The 18,953-nt window shown below is 43.1% G+C and overlaps 1 protein-coding gene across 2 annotated transcripts in view; it reads right to left on the bottom strand.

Annotated features, from left to right (window-relative positions):
* LOC137429903 (retinoic acid receptor beta) overlaps window positions 1–18,953 on the bottom strand; it is a 219,176-nt gene that overhangs the window by 199,780 nt on the left and 443 nt on the right. For both annotated transcript variants that reach the window (XM_068120260.2, XM_068120259.2), the window contains exon 2: window positions 6,219–7,243. In XM_068120260.2, coding sequence (XP_067976361.2) covers window positions 6,219–6,615 — 397 coding nt within the window. In that variant the 5' untranslated portion in view covers window positions 6,616–7,243. The remainder of the gene's footprint in view (window positions 1–6,218; window positions 7,244–18,953) is intronic.

The following is an 18,953-nucleotide window of genomic DNA, read 5'->3' as shown; positions in this document are numbered from 1 at the left end:
TCCACGTGGCAATAGTTGGTTGCCTTGCCGATGTGGCACCTGACTTCTGATACCACAACAGTGAGTGGGGCTGTATTTGACACGTTATGCAGTACAAATTTAAAATGAGAAAAAAAAATTGCTAGGATAAGAAGTCAGATGTAACCTTTATCCAATATGCAATTTACTTGAAGTTGTTGAACTCAGAGCTTAGTGCCCCTAAAAGGGCTCCAAGTAAAATTCTGAGCATTTAAAGCCTTTCAGTTTCTCAGTTTATACCTGGTGTTGGCCTAATGGTTAGGGCTTGGGATCCTATAGGTCCTGAGTTCAAATCCTGTTCAGCTGTTGAATTAATACCAGGTGGGGTTGACTCAGTCTGTTGCATCCTTCCAAGGTCGGTGAAATGAGTACCACGGTGAAATGAGTACCTGGGTACTGGGTCCTCCCTCAAGGAGGTTGGTGGCAGGATTTGCACTCTGGCTGCTGTAAAACACCTCATTGTGTAACACACACAGTGGTGTGTGGTGGGATGGTGCTGAGAAGTCGTCCAAGGATCCAGCTTACACTTCCATATATATATATATATATAGTTTCTCCGAGCCTAGGTGGCCTCAATGTGCACAGCAGTGTCACCTATTTTTCAACCAATGGACAGTACACCCACTTTCTTTTAACATTATTTTACATCCACATAATGGAATGTAAAGTAAAAGCAAAACTGTACAGCACGTGTTTTGAATAACCCACTCCCTTTCCTTGATGGAATACTTCCGTGCCTCCATCACCATAATCTTTACCAAAAATACACTGTATGAACTGGAGTCCGTATGCGCATGCTTACCTTTGTTTTGTATATTTATCTAAAGCCCAAAGTTGAGATTGGACATCAATCATGTGTTCATGGTAATGACATGAGGAAGCAGGAATTGCACATGTACTTTTAGTACTACTGTACATGAATCACAGGCATGTTAGTAGACAATCAACAGATCGACATAGTATATGGGACTTGAACCTGGGTTTCCGGCAATAATGAGCCACGTATGAAGTCAGATGGGAATATGAGACAGGCCAACCTACAAGGTGACTTGCTGATATTATCTCAGAATATTTTGTATATATTGGCATTCATAGATCAAATGTGGATGAATCCCAAAGACCAGTCAACAGGGAAGAGACAGATAACCTGCATGGTTAAACAAGCATCTGACAAAAGAGGAGCCCAAGTGTAATTTCAGATCTACGCAAGTCTGCCTTTCTCAAAAGCCTAAATGGGGTCTTGAACCTGTTGCCAGGCCCGGACGTTGGGTTTTGTCATGGGGTTGTGCTTCCCTTCCAGGAAGAAATTAACGGGACTCAGGATTTACAATGGGGCATAAATTATGGCGGCTGAAAGTCGGCGAAAGACAGTACACAACATGCCACGACAGTGGCAGCTTTACGGCGGAGGCTTCTCTTCCTAAAATTCAATTGCCGTTTTATTAGCTCCAAATGAGGCCATTACAAGGCCCTCCAACACCAAATGGCACACGATAAAACATCCCCTCCAATTCATTTGTATCTGCGGCGGGACACGCTGCCGTCCATTCTTTCCGCTCATTGTCCGTCAAGATCCGGCACTCACAGAACCACCCATAATCTGATGCATCAACACCCCTCAACCGTTATACTAGCATCTTCTGGTTCTCAACTATTCTGGCTGGAGCACATTCTGCCATGAGGCTGTAAGTTTGGCTTTCCAGGCAGACAGATTGTCGGCAGGTGATTTTTACGAGCACCCATAACGGTCCCGACGGTCCCCTTAAGAGCAGGGGGAAAAAAGCACTTGAGAAGAAAGGAAGACCATTATCTCCAAGTGTTCCGAGATCATGATTACCTGACCTTTTTGGCTGAAAAACTACCTACTTTGAGGAACCGTAGGGGTACGTGGCGTTGCACTCGGGACCTTCGATTGAGCAATGGCAGTTGCGCGGCAATTATGAGAATGCCAAGCGGAGAGACGGAGGGGGTCATTTGCTGCCCCGCTTTTCATACCCATTCCATCCCTGGTGTGTGGATGACAAGATCTTGACTTATCCTGATAAATGGGTGAGTGCATCACATGGAAGTTCTCATTCCAGTTTTTAAGAGCTTCCTTTCGATGCATTGTCAAATGAAATCAGCGTACAAAGTATTTAGCCAGCTCTTAATTATGTTTGCTCGGCCTATTATGACACCCTTCTTGGATTCTAATGAAAGACTGCCGCGTTCCAAGGAGTGGTGTAATTGAAATTGTTTTTTTTTATGGACAAGGCATCAATTTTCAGCCAATAGCAAAAACATAACATCAGATTGTCTCCTGATATCCGACTGGAAATTATGGACTGACGAGTCGTTTTAATTTTCAAATTAGCGATTGCTCGCAATCAAAGCTATTCTGTGACGTTTCCACCAGAGGCTATTCATAGGAAAGGGACGCTTGTGAGGGCGTAAATGGCCAGGAAAATGAGCAGGTGTAATGTAAAAGGAGAGAAAGGAGAAATAATAAATGCCTACGAAACGGCGATTGTCTGGCTATTAATGGCTCTTGTCACTTGTATTTTTGCTGCTCACGAGGAATGTTGAAGGTGCAAGCAGTGACAAGACACCAGAGTGTTTACTTTGGCATTTGTGGTGAGCAAACATTAAAAAAACAAAAAACATTAATAAAGTGCTTCGAGATTAAATCACAACCTTCTTAAAAGGAAATGTTTCTGCAGCACTGACAAACCTCAAGTGCTGTCAATATCACGCTGCAGGGTGACATCTTTCAGCAATAAACCAACAGGTACATGCATCACGCAGCATTGTCAGGATACACTATAGGTATATACACGCTCACCTGTGAGCTGTCTAGCCTGGGTTCGAATCTCGATCCGGCTATAAACTGTCATCCAGGTGTATCGCAGGAAGGGTGATGTATCAAAGCGTGCGCCATCCCTCGGATGGACCTTAAACTGGGCGTCCCATCCGCCGGCATTAGCTAGTGGACGTTGGAGATCCCTCCGTGTCCTTCGCCAAGAGGAAGTGAGTTATGGCTGGCACCCTGAACAAATTACGAATCCCTGCGCAAACCACACCTTCACTCAAACGCCAAGCATGGCAGGACGGTTCGAGAAAGACTTGGGTGAAAACGCTTTTCTTGGCCGACCAAATAAAAATGTCGGAATAGAATGATTAAAACCGTTAAAAGCCATTGCATCACGTGACTTGGTGCCTGCTAATGCTTTGTGAGAGTAAGAACCACTTGCCTGTAGTTTGCATGTTGCTGCAACTAGGATTGCAAAGACGGAAATATCATCAACCTCACAACAGAGTATACTACCAAACTACCACCATGAGGCCTTGAAGTGCGAGGTGCGAACAATCACGTGTTTATCATTTCAAACCATCAACAGCAAGCTTAGCAGATCTAGCCGAAGCCTGCTCACTCCTGACCTCTTCATTTTGCCTTTTTACCCACAAGGATTAAAATTCCACAAAATCCCCTCCTGCTGATGCGCAGGTGGGAAATAAAACTCCACAACTGCCATTCATCACAAAATATGTTAGGGTAGCTTCCTTATCTGCTTGAAACATCACCTGTAGACATCATGGGTTCATTATTTTTCACGTGGTCCAGGCCATTTCTATGCAAATTTACTTTTTACAAGATGTGGAGCTTATTGCCATTTTCCAACCCCCACCCCACCACACCTTTCCTCCATTTCTCGTTTTAAGTCTTCGGCAGCCATTGTTCAAACGATCCTTTGAAGGCATCCTTTGACTCTCAATGTGAGTTAACTAGACATCTTGAATAGAGAGAGAGCTCTGTTATACCAAGTGATAAATGTCCATCAAATAGTGAGCATTGTCATGCATGATTTTTCTTAAACTGCTGTAACACATCATCTGCTGATGTGATAAATTATAAACCTAATGTTTGCATTTGCGATGAACCCAACCTTGGCACAGATATATATGCACGAAACAATCATTTATTCTGAGATGTCAAAGCAATGTATTCATTGTCGCTATGAATGACCTAGGGGAAGGAATGAATAAATGGGGGAATATTCAAGTGATGGAAAGAGCTTACAAAACAATACAATTCAAAAGTCAAAAGTTGGGAAACAACAAACAAAAACACTACTACTACTACTACTACTACTACTACTACTACTACTACTACCATTACTACAATGACTACTACTACTACCATTACTACAATGACTACTACTTCTACTACTACTACTACTACTACTACTACTACTACTACTACTACTACTACTACAAGTACTACTGTCCATGGCAGGTCTGCCAACAAAAGGAAAACATTAAAACCATTCAAGAAGACACAGATCACTTCCTTAAGTTCCTCAACATACTTCTCATCTTGTATTACTAAAAGGGGAAGTGTGTGTGTGTGTGTGTGTGTATGTGTCATTGTGTGTGTGTGTGTGTGTGTGTATGTGTGTGTGTATGTCTCATTGTGTGTGTGTGTGTGTGTGTATGTGTCATTATGTGTGTGTTTGTGTGTGTGTGTGTGGGTGTGTGTGTGTGTGTGTGTGTGTGTGAGTGTGTGTATGTATCATTGCGTGTGTGTGTGTTTGTGTCATTGTGTGTGTGTGTGTGGGGGGGGGGGGGGCGGATGTGTGTTTGTGCCTATGTGTATGACGCTATATTACAAAGGGTTGCTGGTGTCGTAGAATAATAAAAAGGATCTCATTGAAGAATAAAGCATGACGGAGCACACAAAATTGTATATAGTAATACTTCTCGAAGCAATAGAAAAAAATATATAAAAGTACACTGAATGAGCACACAAACAACAACAACCACAGCCACCACAACAGCAATAATAACAAAAACAACAACGTGTTGTAAGATTTTAAAAAAAGATTCACGTGTTTCACTTCATTTTACATCCACATGAGACTCACAGATAAAAATGCATTATGTTTTACAAATGCAACATACAAATTGCTAACGTGCTGTGTTTTGATTAAATACATCAGTGAAGCGACGGGTCTTAAATGCTAGTTCATGTTAAAAGACAAGAAGATGCCATCACCGAATCCCGACAATGCAGATATACACATCCTGGAAACACGAGCCCTGCCCTGCTTGCTGACCAACGCAGTCAATCCATATCGAAATGTTTTCTTGTACACGAGACTTAAAAACCTAGATTATTCAGTCTTCACAAACTGAAACAGAGTTAAAAAACAAGACAAAACACAAATAGAGCGTTCAAACAGCACTACCCCAACCGCCTTTCCCTCCTCTGTTTTCTTTCCCGTAACCACCCACATCTGTCCCGTTTAATGATTCCCACACTGTACATAGATTATGAAAACAAAACAATGAGCATGTTGATTCATGGAAGCAACAGTCCTCAGTCGTGAGATCGACATGAGGCCTAAACACCACCTGAGGACCTGCCTGCAATGATTCTATATTACACGACAACACATCATGCGGAAATCAGAAGCACGTGTCCTCAAGTGCTGAACATCACTCAAGAAAGCATGGTAGTTGTGGATGTCTTCACCCAATTTTTTATTTTAAAAAATTCCCAAAACTACGTTCTATCAAACAGCACGGATAGAAGACTTGTTGAAGCACAAGTTCTCTTTCATCGGAAGCCTCAATGGATGATATTCAAAGGATCACAGGAGCTTTTACTTGGGCTTCCAATATTGTTGACGAATTGATTTGTGCACAGGTGAAAGCGTTGCATGCAATGAATTTGCAACAACAGCTGAAAACAAGAACCTCTCAACAAACCCTCTGGGTAGAGAATCAGGCATCTTGTCAAGTGTTAAAAGTTTTGCTTATTTTGGGGAGCACTGCATCATGTTATTTATTGCCAGCAAGTTACGCATGTCTACAGGCCAAATCAATCATTAATCCTTTGAAACCAAACTCCCTCCTCATCAGGTGCTTTCTTTATGCACAAAACCATTCCTTTTGAGGAAGAACCGTGAGAACATCATCATGAACTACTTGGAAAAGAAGGCCAACATATTGAGGAATGGCTCCATTACAAGCCCTTGTAAAAGAAACAGAGATCCCATTGCTCTCTAAAAACTGTCGGAGAACAGTTGAAGATAACCCACGTCATGTCTACTGGATGAGCAATATGCCAACCAACCAAAGAACTTCGACTTTACTTGAGGTAGAAAACAAAATGTGTGCACTAATGTGTAGTTATGGGTGGTGATGTAATGCTTTCTTACTGTTCGGAGATGTGCTGGAGTATGCCATCAGCGGTGGTAAGGCAGGAGGTAGGTTTCCATGGTGTGGACGGCGATAGTGCCCTCCAACTGGTGATGCAAAGTTTCCTGGGAAGGTCCCTGGGTAGAGAAAAGGGTACGGCATGACGGGGTAGCCACCCACGAGTCCTGAGGGACTAGAAGGAGATCGCGGTCTCCCGATATTCCCACTCGCCATGCTGGACTCCAACACGAAGCTTTCGAATAGGCAAGGGTCGGGATCCGAGGCGTTTAGAGCCACGGCGGCATCAAGGTGGTGGCTCTGATGCTCTGTAACCGATGCGGTTCTGAGAGTGGCAGAAGGCCATCGGGGTGAGATCTCCGCATGGATTAACGGGGAGATATGTGCAGGATCCACCATGAGGCCTGCGTTTACCCTCCGTTAGGTTGTAATGCTTCCCTTCGGCTGGTATCAGTTTATTTGTTCAACCATCTTGAGGTGCATCTAATACATCACCTTAAATCAAAAGCGGTCTTAGCCCTCATACTGAAGGAGGACTCCCATTTGTAACCAATTTCACCAGTTTGTAGAACCATTCAGCACCTGGTGATTATAATGACAAAAAAATAAACACTGCTTTGCAACTCCAGCAGTCAAGGATCAGGCCTGGCCCAATAGTAGAAAGAGGCCGTGCGAAGCGGGTGCACCCGGCCCTCCAAAGGCAAGGGGCATGTCCGGCGCAAGCCTTCCTCGTCCTTCCAGCGGCGCCAGCCAGTGCCCTCTTACTCTTGCGCCAGGAAGGGAAGGGCTGCCTCAGGGACAAGCTCATGCAGATGTGGGGAAAGAGTCTCAGTTAAGGAGAGAGGGACGGGAAAGCAATGTGCAGAGCGCAGATGCAGGCCGGCTCAGGCAGATCCCTGGGGGAAAACTCCGTGAAGACCCCTCCGATGGCTGCAGAGCGACCCTTGACCTCGCCAGGATGACTTCTGACCCACATGTAAAGCACGCCTGGTCCTATACTTCTCGACACTCAATCACAAGGGAATGCCTGAGACAAGGAGAAAACGGACAAGAAGATAAAGCTGACATGGCACATGATAAATAATTAACCACATTGTTATCACTGCTTATAAACAATGGAAAAAAATACAGATCCGAGGCTGTCTTAGGCTGGCAGAGCCTAAAAATAAGACATTTTTCTATGGCAAACTTCAAAGGCTCCCCTTTGCCTCGTTAGATTAACAAACAGCTCAAGGGTCGGTCATAAAGCATCGCAGACACTCCAGAACCCGCACGCGTGCAGTATGTACATGAACACGCGGTGCCGACACACGTCCGCGGGCGGGTGGCTGTCCGAGTCATGTGCTAAAAGATGCATCGCTGATTAACTAAAGGATCATTTTGCCTCAACATGCACCATGGGATTACCAGCAAAAGCAGTGATATACGGTGACACAAATAACAACGAACCAAGGGAAGGAGGCGCAGATTCAGTCTTAATTAATCGGACGCGTTTGCAGCAAAATCGACGCAAAGTAGAATGCAATAAAGATGCAATGATCCAAAGACAAATTATAGTTGGGATTGAACTTCATGGAACAGCAATGCGTTCAGAAATATACACACGATTCATCAAACGTCCGTGAAGGCTCGGACCATCGGGAGGTATTAATTCTTCCTACATTCTACCAGCATCAATCTTTCAGTGGATGGAGGGAGGAATTGCCTGCCTTGCGATTGATCGAGCAAAAAAACCAAAAAACTCATTTACAGCTCATTTAAAAATATATATGAATCAACAACCGTTGGGGCTAATGCACGGTGCTGCATCGGCAGATACGGATGCACACAAACTCATTACAAAACTGGAGGGGAAAAATTCCTGATGCTACACATTGTGATCTCTTGTGCAAATAAGCGACGCAATCCGCATATGGTGCACAGCTTTTATAAGGGTCCACCAACGCTACACGTTTTTAATCCAATTACTTACAAGTGCGAAAAAAGAATGCTTTGAGCTTTCAAAACGTGCCGTTACTTTGCATGTGTAAGCCCTCGCCATCCAAGAGGATATTTTTGGGTATTTTTATCCCAGGTAAATCAAACTTTCCAGATTTGATCTTTGACAAAAAGTTAATACGAGAACGGCACAAAGTAGAGAGCATACCTCCACCATTTTGTATCCCACTGATATGCCAGATCCGGATTCGGACATGAACCAAAATCTAATCGACTTGTTCTTGTCACTTACCCAACTCATCCACCAAACTTTGTCCCAAGTCGTCCACAACTTTTTGAAATATCATGCTACATATCATTTTGGCCCCATCACTGAATATTGAAGGATCACTTAAAAAAAAATTTCCAATTCTCGTATCCTGATCCAAATTCGGATCTTCATCAAAATCGAATCCATTCTTCCTTGTCACATCCCCAACCTGTCTATCAAGTTTTGGCCAAAACATCAACAACTTTTTGATATATCGTGCTATGATGTATATAATTTTTTGTGCTACCTCTCAATGGTGAACAATCACATTAAAATTCTCAGATCCGGATCCAGATCTTCACCAAAATCTAACCATTTCGTCCTTGTCACATATGCAACCTCTCCACCAAATTTCATCCGAATCCGTCCACAACATTTTGAGATATTCTGTTCACAAACAAACAGACGGGTGAAAACCTAACCTTATTCCGCCTTCAGTGGCGGAGGTAAAGATCACATGAGAAATCATGGGAAGTTTTCGTTGGTAGTGCATTATTAAATATGCACACCTTTAGTAAACCTCTAGGGATCTAAGCCAGTAGCAGCTTCTTCCTCTGGATAGCAAGGGGAGGGATGCCACCCTTAGTGAGGGCAGACTTCCAAAATCTCGGGTCAGTGTCAACAAACTCACCAACCGCAGGCTGAAAGTCCAATCTCATGCAAGATGGCAAGCGACTCACTTTAACCGACAATCTCATGGCGACCAAATTGACTGCAGATCTCTGCTTGGGGAGACCTTTGTGAACGATCGCAAATACCTCACTTCAATGACAATCCATACTAGGCCTTAAAACAATGCCTGGGAGTAATTGAAAATTTATTGGATGCATAACATTGTAATGTCCCCAAACTATAAAGTACTTGAATTTCAGAACGAATACAGGCATTATGGGTGGTGGTGATAATTCAGCCAATGCTCCAGCGCCAGGTGGGGGCTAAGGACACCGTGAACGTTTCCAAGGCCAAGAACCAATCCTAGACAGGTCGTCACCCCATCGCAGGGTGCCCGACATTTCCGACGAAAAGCCATGGTAATCAAACCTACGCTAGTGAGGGTAATGCAACAAGACCTTACCCACTCAAGCACCAAACTGCTCTACATTACGGGTGACTTCAACAAAATAACAGCTTTCCCTCCGACACTTGCGGTCACTTTAATGTATAGAGCTACGTAGGGAGTTAATGAAGGGAGATGGAGGAAGCATTTGTGTATTAGGAAGCTTTTTGATTCCCACACTCAGAACAAGGATGCTCCATCCCATTAATATTTATGTTTTTTCTCTGCAAACAAAGCACAGACAGTCAATCTTAAGCAATTGAACTGTCAAAACTAATTAGATCAGATTTTCCCCCAAAGCATTGCGTTTTTCTCTCAAACATAGCATAACTAGAGCTAAACAAAGAGATTGACCAATGGGTTTAAACCAAGACACCACATGGCGATAAGACAGTGAGTACACCACTTTCAACTGCCTTACGCATGGTGGAGAAAATCTCTCAATTGACACCTTTGACATAAGCCACTGCAGGTGCAATGAAATCTTCTTCTGTACATCCATTCCAGTTATTTGGATCAGATGACGTCCAGGTTTTTAGAACTTGAACATGGCATGAAGAATTTTCCACCGACAATTATGGAAATCTTACAATAATTGTCCCAATGCACATTTCAATAAATAGTGACACGGCAGTTGACCGGTTCCCTGGCCAAATGTAATCGAGGAATGGTACCTACACACATAACTCATGGGATATTCGGGATTTTTATATGAATATCAATCAAACAGACTGACATTCAAATGGGATTGCACACGTACGCTTGCGTGCAAGTGCAGATGAGAATATCACAGGAGCTACTGATGATTTGTGGGTAGAGTAAGAGTTGAAGGAATTATACTTATACTGCATATATCTCGGTTTCACCTCTGAGCTGTGTAGCCTGGCTTTAAATTCTGACTCAAGCTATAAACTGTCACCCTGGTGTTTCGCTTGCAGGTGAGACATCAATATGTGTGTCATCTCTGAGATGGAGCCGCGTGACTGCATTGGAGTTAAAGATCGGTGGTGGACATCAAAGGTCCCACGGTTTCTTTCACGAGGAATAGCTGGGCTATTGCAGCACCTTAAACGATTTACAAATCCCTGCTACATCCAGCCCAACATCAGGTCTGGCCAGCTGGTCCGTGAAATATTTCAGCCAAAAACGTTCCACGGCCAATTTCACAAGAAGGTGGAAATATTTTGGGTCCTATAAAGAAGTCATAATGGAAGTAGATCTTTCTTTAATTGATGCGAGGTTCAAAATAAGTGAAACTTGAAGCAGTGTATCCTGTGGAGTCTCAATTTTTTCAAAGAAGCATTTTTTATTCGGCCAAACCTTTGGTGCCCTGACTCAAGATCAGCCCACCCCCATTATGAAGAACAGGAATACACAAAGTCGGCACGGAACTCATGATTGACAGCCCTGCGAAAAGATCAGTGACCTGTTTTTATATCAGGAACCCACAGTGGGTCGTCAGCACATAGTAATTCTATCGGAGACACTCAAAGGTCTCGACACACAATCACGGTTAAAGGGGCATCGCACTATGCGAACAAAAAGAAATGGCGGGTTTTGGAATCCAGATCAAGCGCTTTTCAAAGCACTTTGAGGAAGGCTTCGTGCCATAAAACAATGAACACCGTCTGACGTGTCAGTGAAAACACCTGAAACAATGGTCCATTTAACGATTTAACAACGGAGGCGTTTTCGGGTCCGTTTACCTTCCGCTCTCGAGTTTGTACTTTATTAGTTCTTCTATTAAAACATTTGGAGTTGGCATTTTTCATCAGAAATGTTATTCATTAATCATTCTTTACTTTGGCCGCCCCACACCTCTCCTGCACACCACCACCCAATTACGTACACATCTCCACCTATCAGTATTGGTACTTGACAGAATCATCATGCCTGGAATTAAGCAAACACTACTTCAATTAAGAATCACACAGAAGTTTTAAAGGCATATTGAATATTCTGGATTTCAGTTACAAACCAGAGCGTACCTCAACCAGGCTGAACAGTTTACGTTATGTATCCCACTGATCGGATCGGAGGTCGGATCTGGATTCGGAGTTTAACCAAAATCGAATCGGCTTGTTCTTGTCACTTACCCAACTCATCCACCTTGTTTTGTTACAAGTCGTCCACAACTTTTTGAAATATCATGATACATATCGTTTTTGGCCCTATCACTCAATAGTGAAAGCAATTAATGTTAATGGCCTTAAAACGATCATTCATTCATTCATTCACTCAATAGTGAAAAATCACATTAAAAAAAAATTAAAATTCTCGTACTCGGATCCGTATTCAAATCTTCACCAAAATCGAATCGATTCATCATTATCACACACACACAATCAGTCCACCGATTTTCGTCCGAATCCGTCCATAACTTTTAGCGATATCGTGCTATATATTCCTTTTAGGCCTATCGCTCAATGGTGAAGAATCACTTTTTAAAACTCTCTGATCTGGATCCGGATTCAAATTATCACCCAAATTTAATCAATTCTTCCTTATTACACACCCAACCTGTCCACCAAGTTTTGGCCAAATCAGTTCACAACCTTTTGAGATATTGCGCTATATATTGTTTTTAGGCCTATCGCTCAATGGTGAAGAATCACTTTTTAAAACTCTCTGATCTGGATCCGGATTCAAATTTTCACCAAAATTTAATCAATTCTTCCTTATTACACACCCAACCTGTCCACCAAGTTTCGGCCAAATCAGTTCACAACCTTTTGAGATATTGTGCTATATATTCCTTTTAGGCCTATCGCTCAATGGTGAAGAATCACTTTTTAAAACTCTCTGATCTGGATCCGGATTCAAATTATCACTCAAATTTAATCAATTCTTCCTTATTACACATCCAACCTGTCCACCAAGTTTCGGCCAAATCAGTTCACAACCTTTTGAGATATTGCGCTATATATTGTTTTTAGGCCTATCGCTCAATGGTGAAGAATCACTTTTTTAAACTCTCTGATCTGGATCCGGATTCAAATTTTCACCAAAATTTAATCAATTCTTCCTTATTACACACCCAACCTGTCCACCAAGTTTTGGCCAAATCAGTTCACAACCTTTTGAGATATTGCGCTATATATTGTTTTTAGGCCTATCGCTCAATGGTGAAGAATCACTTTTTAAAACTCTCTGATCTGGATCCGGATTCAAATTTTCACCAAAATTTAATCAATTCTTCCTTATTACACACCCAACCTGTCCACCAAGTTTCGGCCAAATCAGTTCACAACCTTTTGAGATATTGTGCTATATATTGTTTTTGCCCGATCTCTCAATGTTGAAGAATAACTTTAAAAATTCTCTGATCCAGATCCGGTTCCGGATCTTCACCAAAAGCGAATCATTTCATCCCTGTCACATACCGAACCTCTCCAGCAAATTTTGTCCGAATATGTCCAGAACGTTTTGAGATATCCTGTTGATATAGGGGTGAAAACATAACCTCCATCCACCCTCGGTGGCAAAGGTAACAAGGTCTGCAATCAAATCAAGAAGCTACCCGAAGGTAAGAAGTATCACATAGTTTGTCATGACAGATTTCCTAATTACAAGACCTACAAAGAAAGGTAAGAATGACTGGAAGGAAAACCCATCTTTTTCATGCAAACATCTCCAAATTATTAAACAGCTGGATGGGAAAACAGGCAGGGGATTCCTGGCAGAGATCCAGCCTTGTTAACGTTCAGACGAGCACATGTTAATTGCACATGACAGCACACCTTGGAGTGCTTTGCAAAGCCTTCCGTTTCCATTTTCATCCACCCCGTGTGCTCCCTCTCCCAGGAGCCACGAGGGAGGAGAAGGTCCGGGCGTGAAGGCATGCGTGCCGGTCCTGGCCGTGAGACAAGGGGTGCGGAAAGCCCTAGGGTCACTGGGCGAGGACCGATCGATGCCCGCCCATTACCGTCAGCAGGAATGTTGCGCCCGAGGATTCTCCCATGGGCGATTTTCGTCGCCGAGGTACGGATGAGCTTGGAGCAGAGAGGAGTGTAAATGAAGGAGTGTTACTGAACCAGCGGTGTGGGATAACGGAGTAACTCCAGCTCTCTGGCGGTCTCGGGAGTGTTCCGTTTGCTTAACGCGGCTACCTGCGATGCAGCTTTGCAGGTGATCGGTGGGGCAAATAGTGTCAACCAAAGTGGCATCTAAACGCTGTTGTGAAACAGTGGGGACGACGTTTCCATTCAATCTTTCATCGCTCTAAGACCAGCCTCAAATTGTTATGGATTGGATTCGGACAAGAATTTGTAAACAGGTTGCGTGTCTGACAATGACGATTCAATGAGATTTTGGTGAAGATCTGAATATGGATTCGGATATGATAAAAAAAAAATTAAAGTGATTCTTCACTATTGGCAGATCGGGCTTAAACCAACATATAGCAGGATATCTCAAAACGTTATGGATGGATTTGGACGAAACTTGTTGGACAGGTTGTGTGTGTGACAAGGAAGAATTGATTCAATTTTGGTGAAGATCCGGATCCAGGTAGTATAATTTTTTTAAGTGATTCTTCACCATAGAGTGATATTGCCAAAAATGATACATAGCAGGACATCTCAAAAAGTTATGGATGGATTTGGACGATACTTGTTGGACAGGTTGTGTGTGTGACAAGGAAGAATTGATTCAATTTTGGTGAAGATCCGGATCCAGGTAGTATAATTTTTTAAAGTGATTCTTCACCATTGAGTGATATTGCCAAAAATGATACATAGCAGGATATCTCAAAACGTTATGGATGGATTCGGACGATACTTGTTGGACAGGTTGTGTGTGTGACAAGGAAGAATTGATTCAATTTTGGTGAAGATCCGGATCCAGGTAGTATAATTTTTTAAAGTGATTCTTCACCATTGAGTGATATTGCCAAAAATGATACATAGCAGGATATCTTAAAACGTTATGGATGGATTCGGACGATACTTGTTGGACAGGTTGTGTGTGTGACAAGGAAGAATTGATTCAATTTTGGTGAAGATCCGGATCCAGGTAGTATAATTTTTTAAAGTGATTCTTCACCATTGAGTGATATTGCCAAAAATGATACATAGCAGGATATCTCAAAACGTTATGGATGGATTCGGACGATACTTGTTGGACAGGTTGTGTGTGTGACAAGGAAGAATTGATTCAATTTTGGTGAAGATCCGGATCCAGGTAGTATAATTTTTTAAAGTGATTCTTCACCATTGAGTGATATTGCCAAAAATGATACATAGCAGGATATCTTAAAACGTTATGGATGGATTCGGACGATACTTGTTGGACAGGTTGTGTGTGTGACAAGGAAGAATTGATTCAATTTTGGTGAAGATCCGGATCCAGGTAGTATAATTTTTTTAAGTGATTCTTCACCATTGAGTGATATTGCCAAAAATGATACATAGCAGGATATCTTAAAAAGTTGTGGACGGATTTGGACGATACTTGTTGGACAGGTTGTGTGTGTGAAAAGGACTAAACATTTCGATTTTGGTGAAGATATGAATATGGATTCGGCTACAATCATTATTTAATCTTTAAGTGATTCTTCACCATTGAGTGATGAGGCCAAAACACACATACAAGCATGAGCATGATATTTCAAAATGTTGTGGATGGATTCGGTCGAAACTTTGTAGAGAGGTTGGGTGTGTGACAAGGAAGAACTGATTGTATTTCTGTGAATATCCGGATCCAGATCCAGATCAAAGAATTTTTTAATTTTTTAACTCATTCTTCAACATTGAGAGATGGGACCAAAAACGATATATAGCATGATATTTCAAAAAGTTGTGGACAAGCTATGACAAAACTAAGTGGATGAGTTGGTTATGGAACATAAACAAGTGATTAGATTTTGGTTCCGGTCCAAATCCAGATCCGGCCTATCAGTGGGATAGAAAACGTAAACTGTTCAGCCTGGCGGAAGTATGCTCTCTCCCGAGTGCTGTTCTAGTTTCAAGATTATTAGTAAGCTTATTTTAAAAAACATTCCTCGTAAGTTAAATTTAAAAAGGTCGCCTTTCAAAAACAATCTTCCAATACTTACATTCCATATTACAATTTTCCTTCGCTACTTCCCTCTATCCCCAATCGGTTAACCTTAATGCCTTTTGCTGTACTCCATAAATTACCTCCAAAAGGTTTTCTGTCAATGGTGTATCATTGCTTGAACAGCCTTATGATTAAATTAATGTGCGACTACTACTTATTTTACTACTTATTTATTGTGGGGTAGACCAGGGTGTCTTTCACGAACCGGCCGACCAGGCCTGACGTTCTACCATAGGTGAGTTTGGCAGGAATTTGTCATTTGTTCATGGTGCGACGATAGCTCACCTACTCTTTGCTGAGGACACCAGTGTGATCTTTAACATTCACCAACTAATGCATGCAGAAAGTACAGCCAGCTTCACGTCCACCAAATGGATGCTGCGATTCATGATGTAACGCCCTCCCTGGAATACACTAACTTGACAGTATATAGTCGGTTCGGGAATCAAACCCAGATTAAAGTTGATTTGTTTTGTTGAAATATCTAGTGATCTCAAATCAAAAAGGTAGTTTTACATTTCCTCACTCAAAGCATATTATCTCTCCAGATGTAGATCAGGGATTTTCAAACAGATGGAAAAAAAACATATCCGAGTAAGATATCTGCACGGTGGCAGGAGGCCTGTGTGCACATCTCCTGAGGTTGTCAAACATTCAAATGTATATATGTGTTTAGAGGTTGCGTGGCATCTACGCGGAGACTATCAGGATCTGTGGTTATTGCTGGAAGCACACGGTGTCAGCACGACAGTGGGGATCTCGTTTTGAGTAAAGCATTCAGTGCGTGCGCCGTGCGTGCACTACTGCATACCTGCAATGAAGACACCAAAGTTTTCCAGATTACCTTTGGTCATTCAACATGGACATGGGAGGGAAAAACGAGGCTCATGGTACCGCAGTGCAGCGTGAAGCTTCCCAGCAAAAAGATTATGAAAGTGTAACCAAGCAGCGGACATGATGGGAACGGGAAGTGTTTCTAGATAATGGATGAGAGGGAATTTGATCATTTAAATCACAAACACCCTGTATCAAAAATCCCAACGCAAGAAAAGCACTCGCCTCTGGGAAAACTGTGGGTTCAAGGCTCAAAAGGCTCACCTGCCCTCCCCCCTCCCCCCCCCCCATCCACCTCCTAGATGTGTGTGCAGCCATTCCACAGGATTAGCACACATATGGGATATCCCTGCAGTGTGCACCATGGGTGGGTATGCTCCAAAAAGGCAGCACTTTTTCAACTTTTCCTTTGCCAGGGCCTACGGAGACCTCTGATTACTTGTTCTTATGTGCTCGTAAAAACGTCCACAGCAATTCTTGCATTTAGTTTCTAACAATGTTTAGAGATAAAGGTGGGAAGAGATCCCCTCCTTACATTCCCATCTCCCTGTATAATCTCCCCGGCCACAGTTGTAATGCTCAGTATCCTTAACATCCACAGCAGAGGACTCCCTGGTTGGGGGAATGACGGTGTAGCGGACAATTCCAAATGCTAAAAGAGCAGTATACGGTCCGAGAGGGAAGGGCCCCCTGAATATTCCACAGAATATTCTGTGGAAGATGAATGAATATCCACAGAAGATGAATGAATATCCACAGAAGATGAATGAATATCCACAGAAGATGAATGAATATCCACAGAAGATGAATGAATATCCACAGAAGATGAATGAATATCCACAGAAGATGAATATCCACAGAAAGGTATGGGTGTGTGGAGGTCATCTGGCCTCACCTCTCCATCCATGGGCATCTTGCCCCCGCCAAACTCCAAAAAGGACTGCTCCATACATTATCAGAGCGAATATTGTAAATTCCCTCGGAGCGAATCAATCGGCTTTTGGAACAAGGTCAGGTGCCCCCCTCCCCGTGAAAATGTTCAGCTTATGAAACAGTGCCATCCTACTTAGCTACTCTTAACATTCCTGCTAACCCATTCTGCATTCCTACATCTGCTTCCAAGGAATAACAATTACGTGAGAGGCAAGGGAGTGAGAGCAGCGGTGTGCACAGTCTCAACACCCCGCTGGTTAACAAAACGACCTCCGTGACAGACTTAAGGCATTTGCATGGCACGACCGATGAAAACCCCCAGCAGGATTCGCCACCATAATTTCAAGCACTTTTTATACCATCCACAAGATTCCGGGCAAACATTTTCTTCAGAAGCCTTCTGGAATTAATTATCTTTGGCAAAACAAGCCAAAGAAGTGTGGAATTTTGTAAAATCGACCATCGCGTGCGACATGTACGTGGATCTATACAGTGAAGATCACCTGGAGATGGTTCCAGTCATTCTTACGGATCCAGAGTTTCATCGGATCTCCTGGCGGGTTCTTCTTAAAGCCATGGCGAGCGTGAGGCCCCGTCAAGGGCCTCTCTCGGTTTGGCTGCAACCTCCTCCAAGAACCTCAGTTGGTGTCAAGGGAGAAGGACTAGGTCTCGGTCTCGTCATGCTAAGCGGCGAATCGTGATCTTCAGCTGTGAAAACACAGGCGTTGCCCGCAAGCCTCGATGTGGAAGCTCGGATGAAAGCCACGCAACGTCACCGACCTCCAGGTCCAAAGCACACGAACTATGTTTTTTTTCCGCCAAACAATTTGAGATGTGGCCTCATCTCACCCTGACCTATCCGTGCTGTGAAGGAGCAGAAACACGTGAGAACAGCGGAAAACATGCGACTGGGCAGCAGCATCATGAAGCTTCGACGTCGTGATCATCGGAATAATCGCCCCGAACATTATCGTCCATCCCCTGCAGAGTGATATTATTGAAGTGGGTTAATGGAGCCTAAAAAAATCACTGGCTGGGCCTGGAAAAGGGAGTCTATTTATTACGTACGTGAGGTTAAAAAATTAAAAGGTGAAAAGGAAGAGAAGGGATGATGGGAGTGAGAAAGGAGGGGGCAGTGTTTGGGAGATTTACGGAGAGAAGAGGAAAAGATTAGGAGATGGGATTAACGGGAAGAAAAGAGGGCATGTCTGGAGCGTACAAGGTTGGGGTGTCATAAAATTCGCCATGCTTGTGTACGTAATAAATAGATAGATTGCGAAGACGTCAGAACTGGCATGAAATTCATAACTGTTCAATGGAATTATAACACACAACTTACAAGGAAGTCCTCTAAATCTCACCATGAGCCTTCCTGCACCAACAACACTACTTTTGATACATAAACATCATACATCTACCCCGAGCCAGGAGCACCCCTGGTAATGGGGTTCGTCATACTGAAATACGCAGCTCTGGAACCCGAACCTCGTCTGGATCCATCGTGCTTATGTGGACCCACAATTGTGGTGCTAGTCCGGGTCACTCCGCCTAATAAAGTACCCGCGGCCACGGAACGATGAATACCGAGCAGGTCCCCGGGCTGTT

The sequence above is a fragment of the Myxine glutinosa genome, chromosome 6, assembly GCF_964187855.1.
Source record: "Myxine glutinosa chromosome 6, kmMyxGlut1.1, whole genome shotgun sequence".
Classification (NCBI taxonomy): Eukaryota; Metazoa; Chordata; class Myxini; order Myxiniformes; family Myxinidae; genus Myxine; species Myxine glutinosa.
This window is presented reverse-complemented; position numbering and strand designations above follow the sequence as displayed.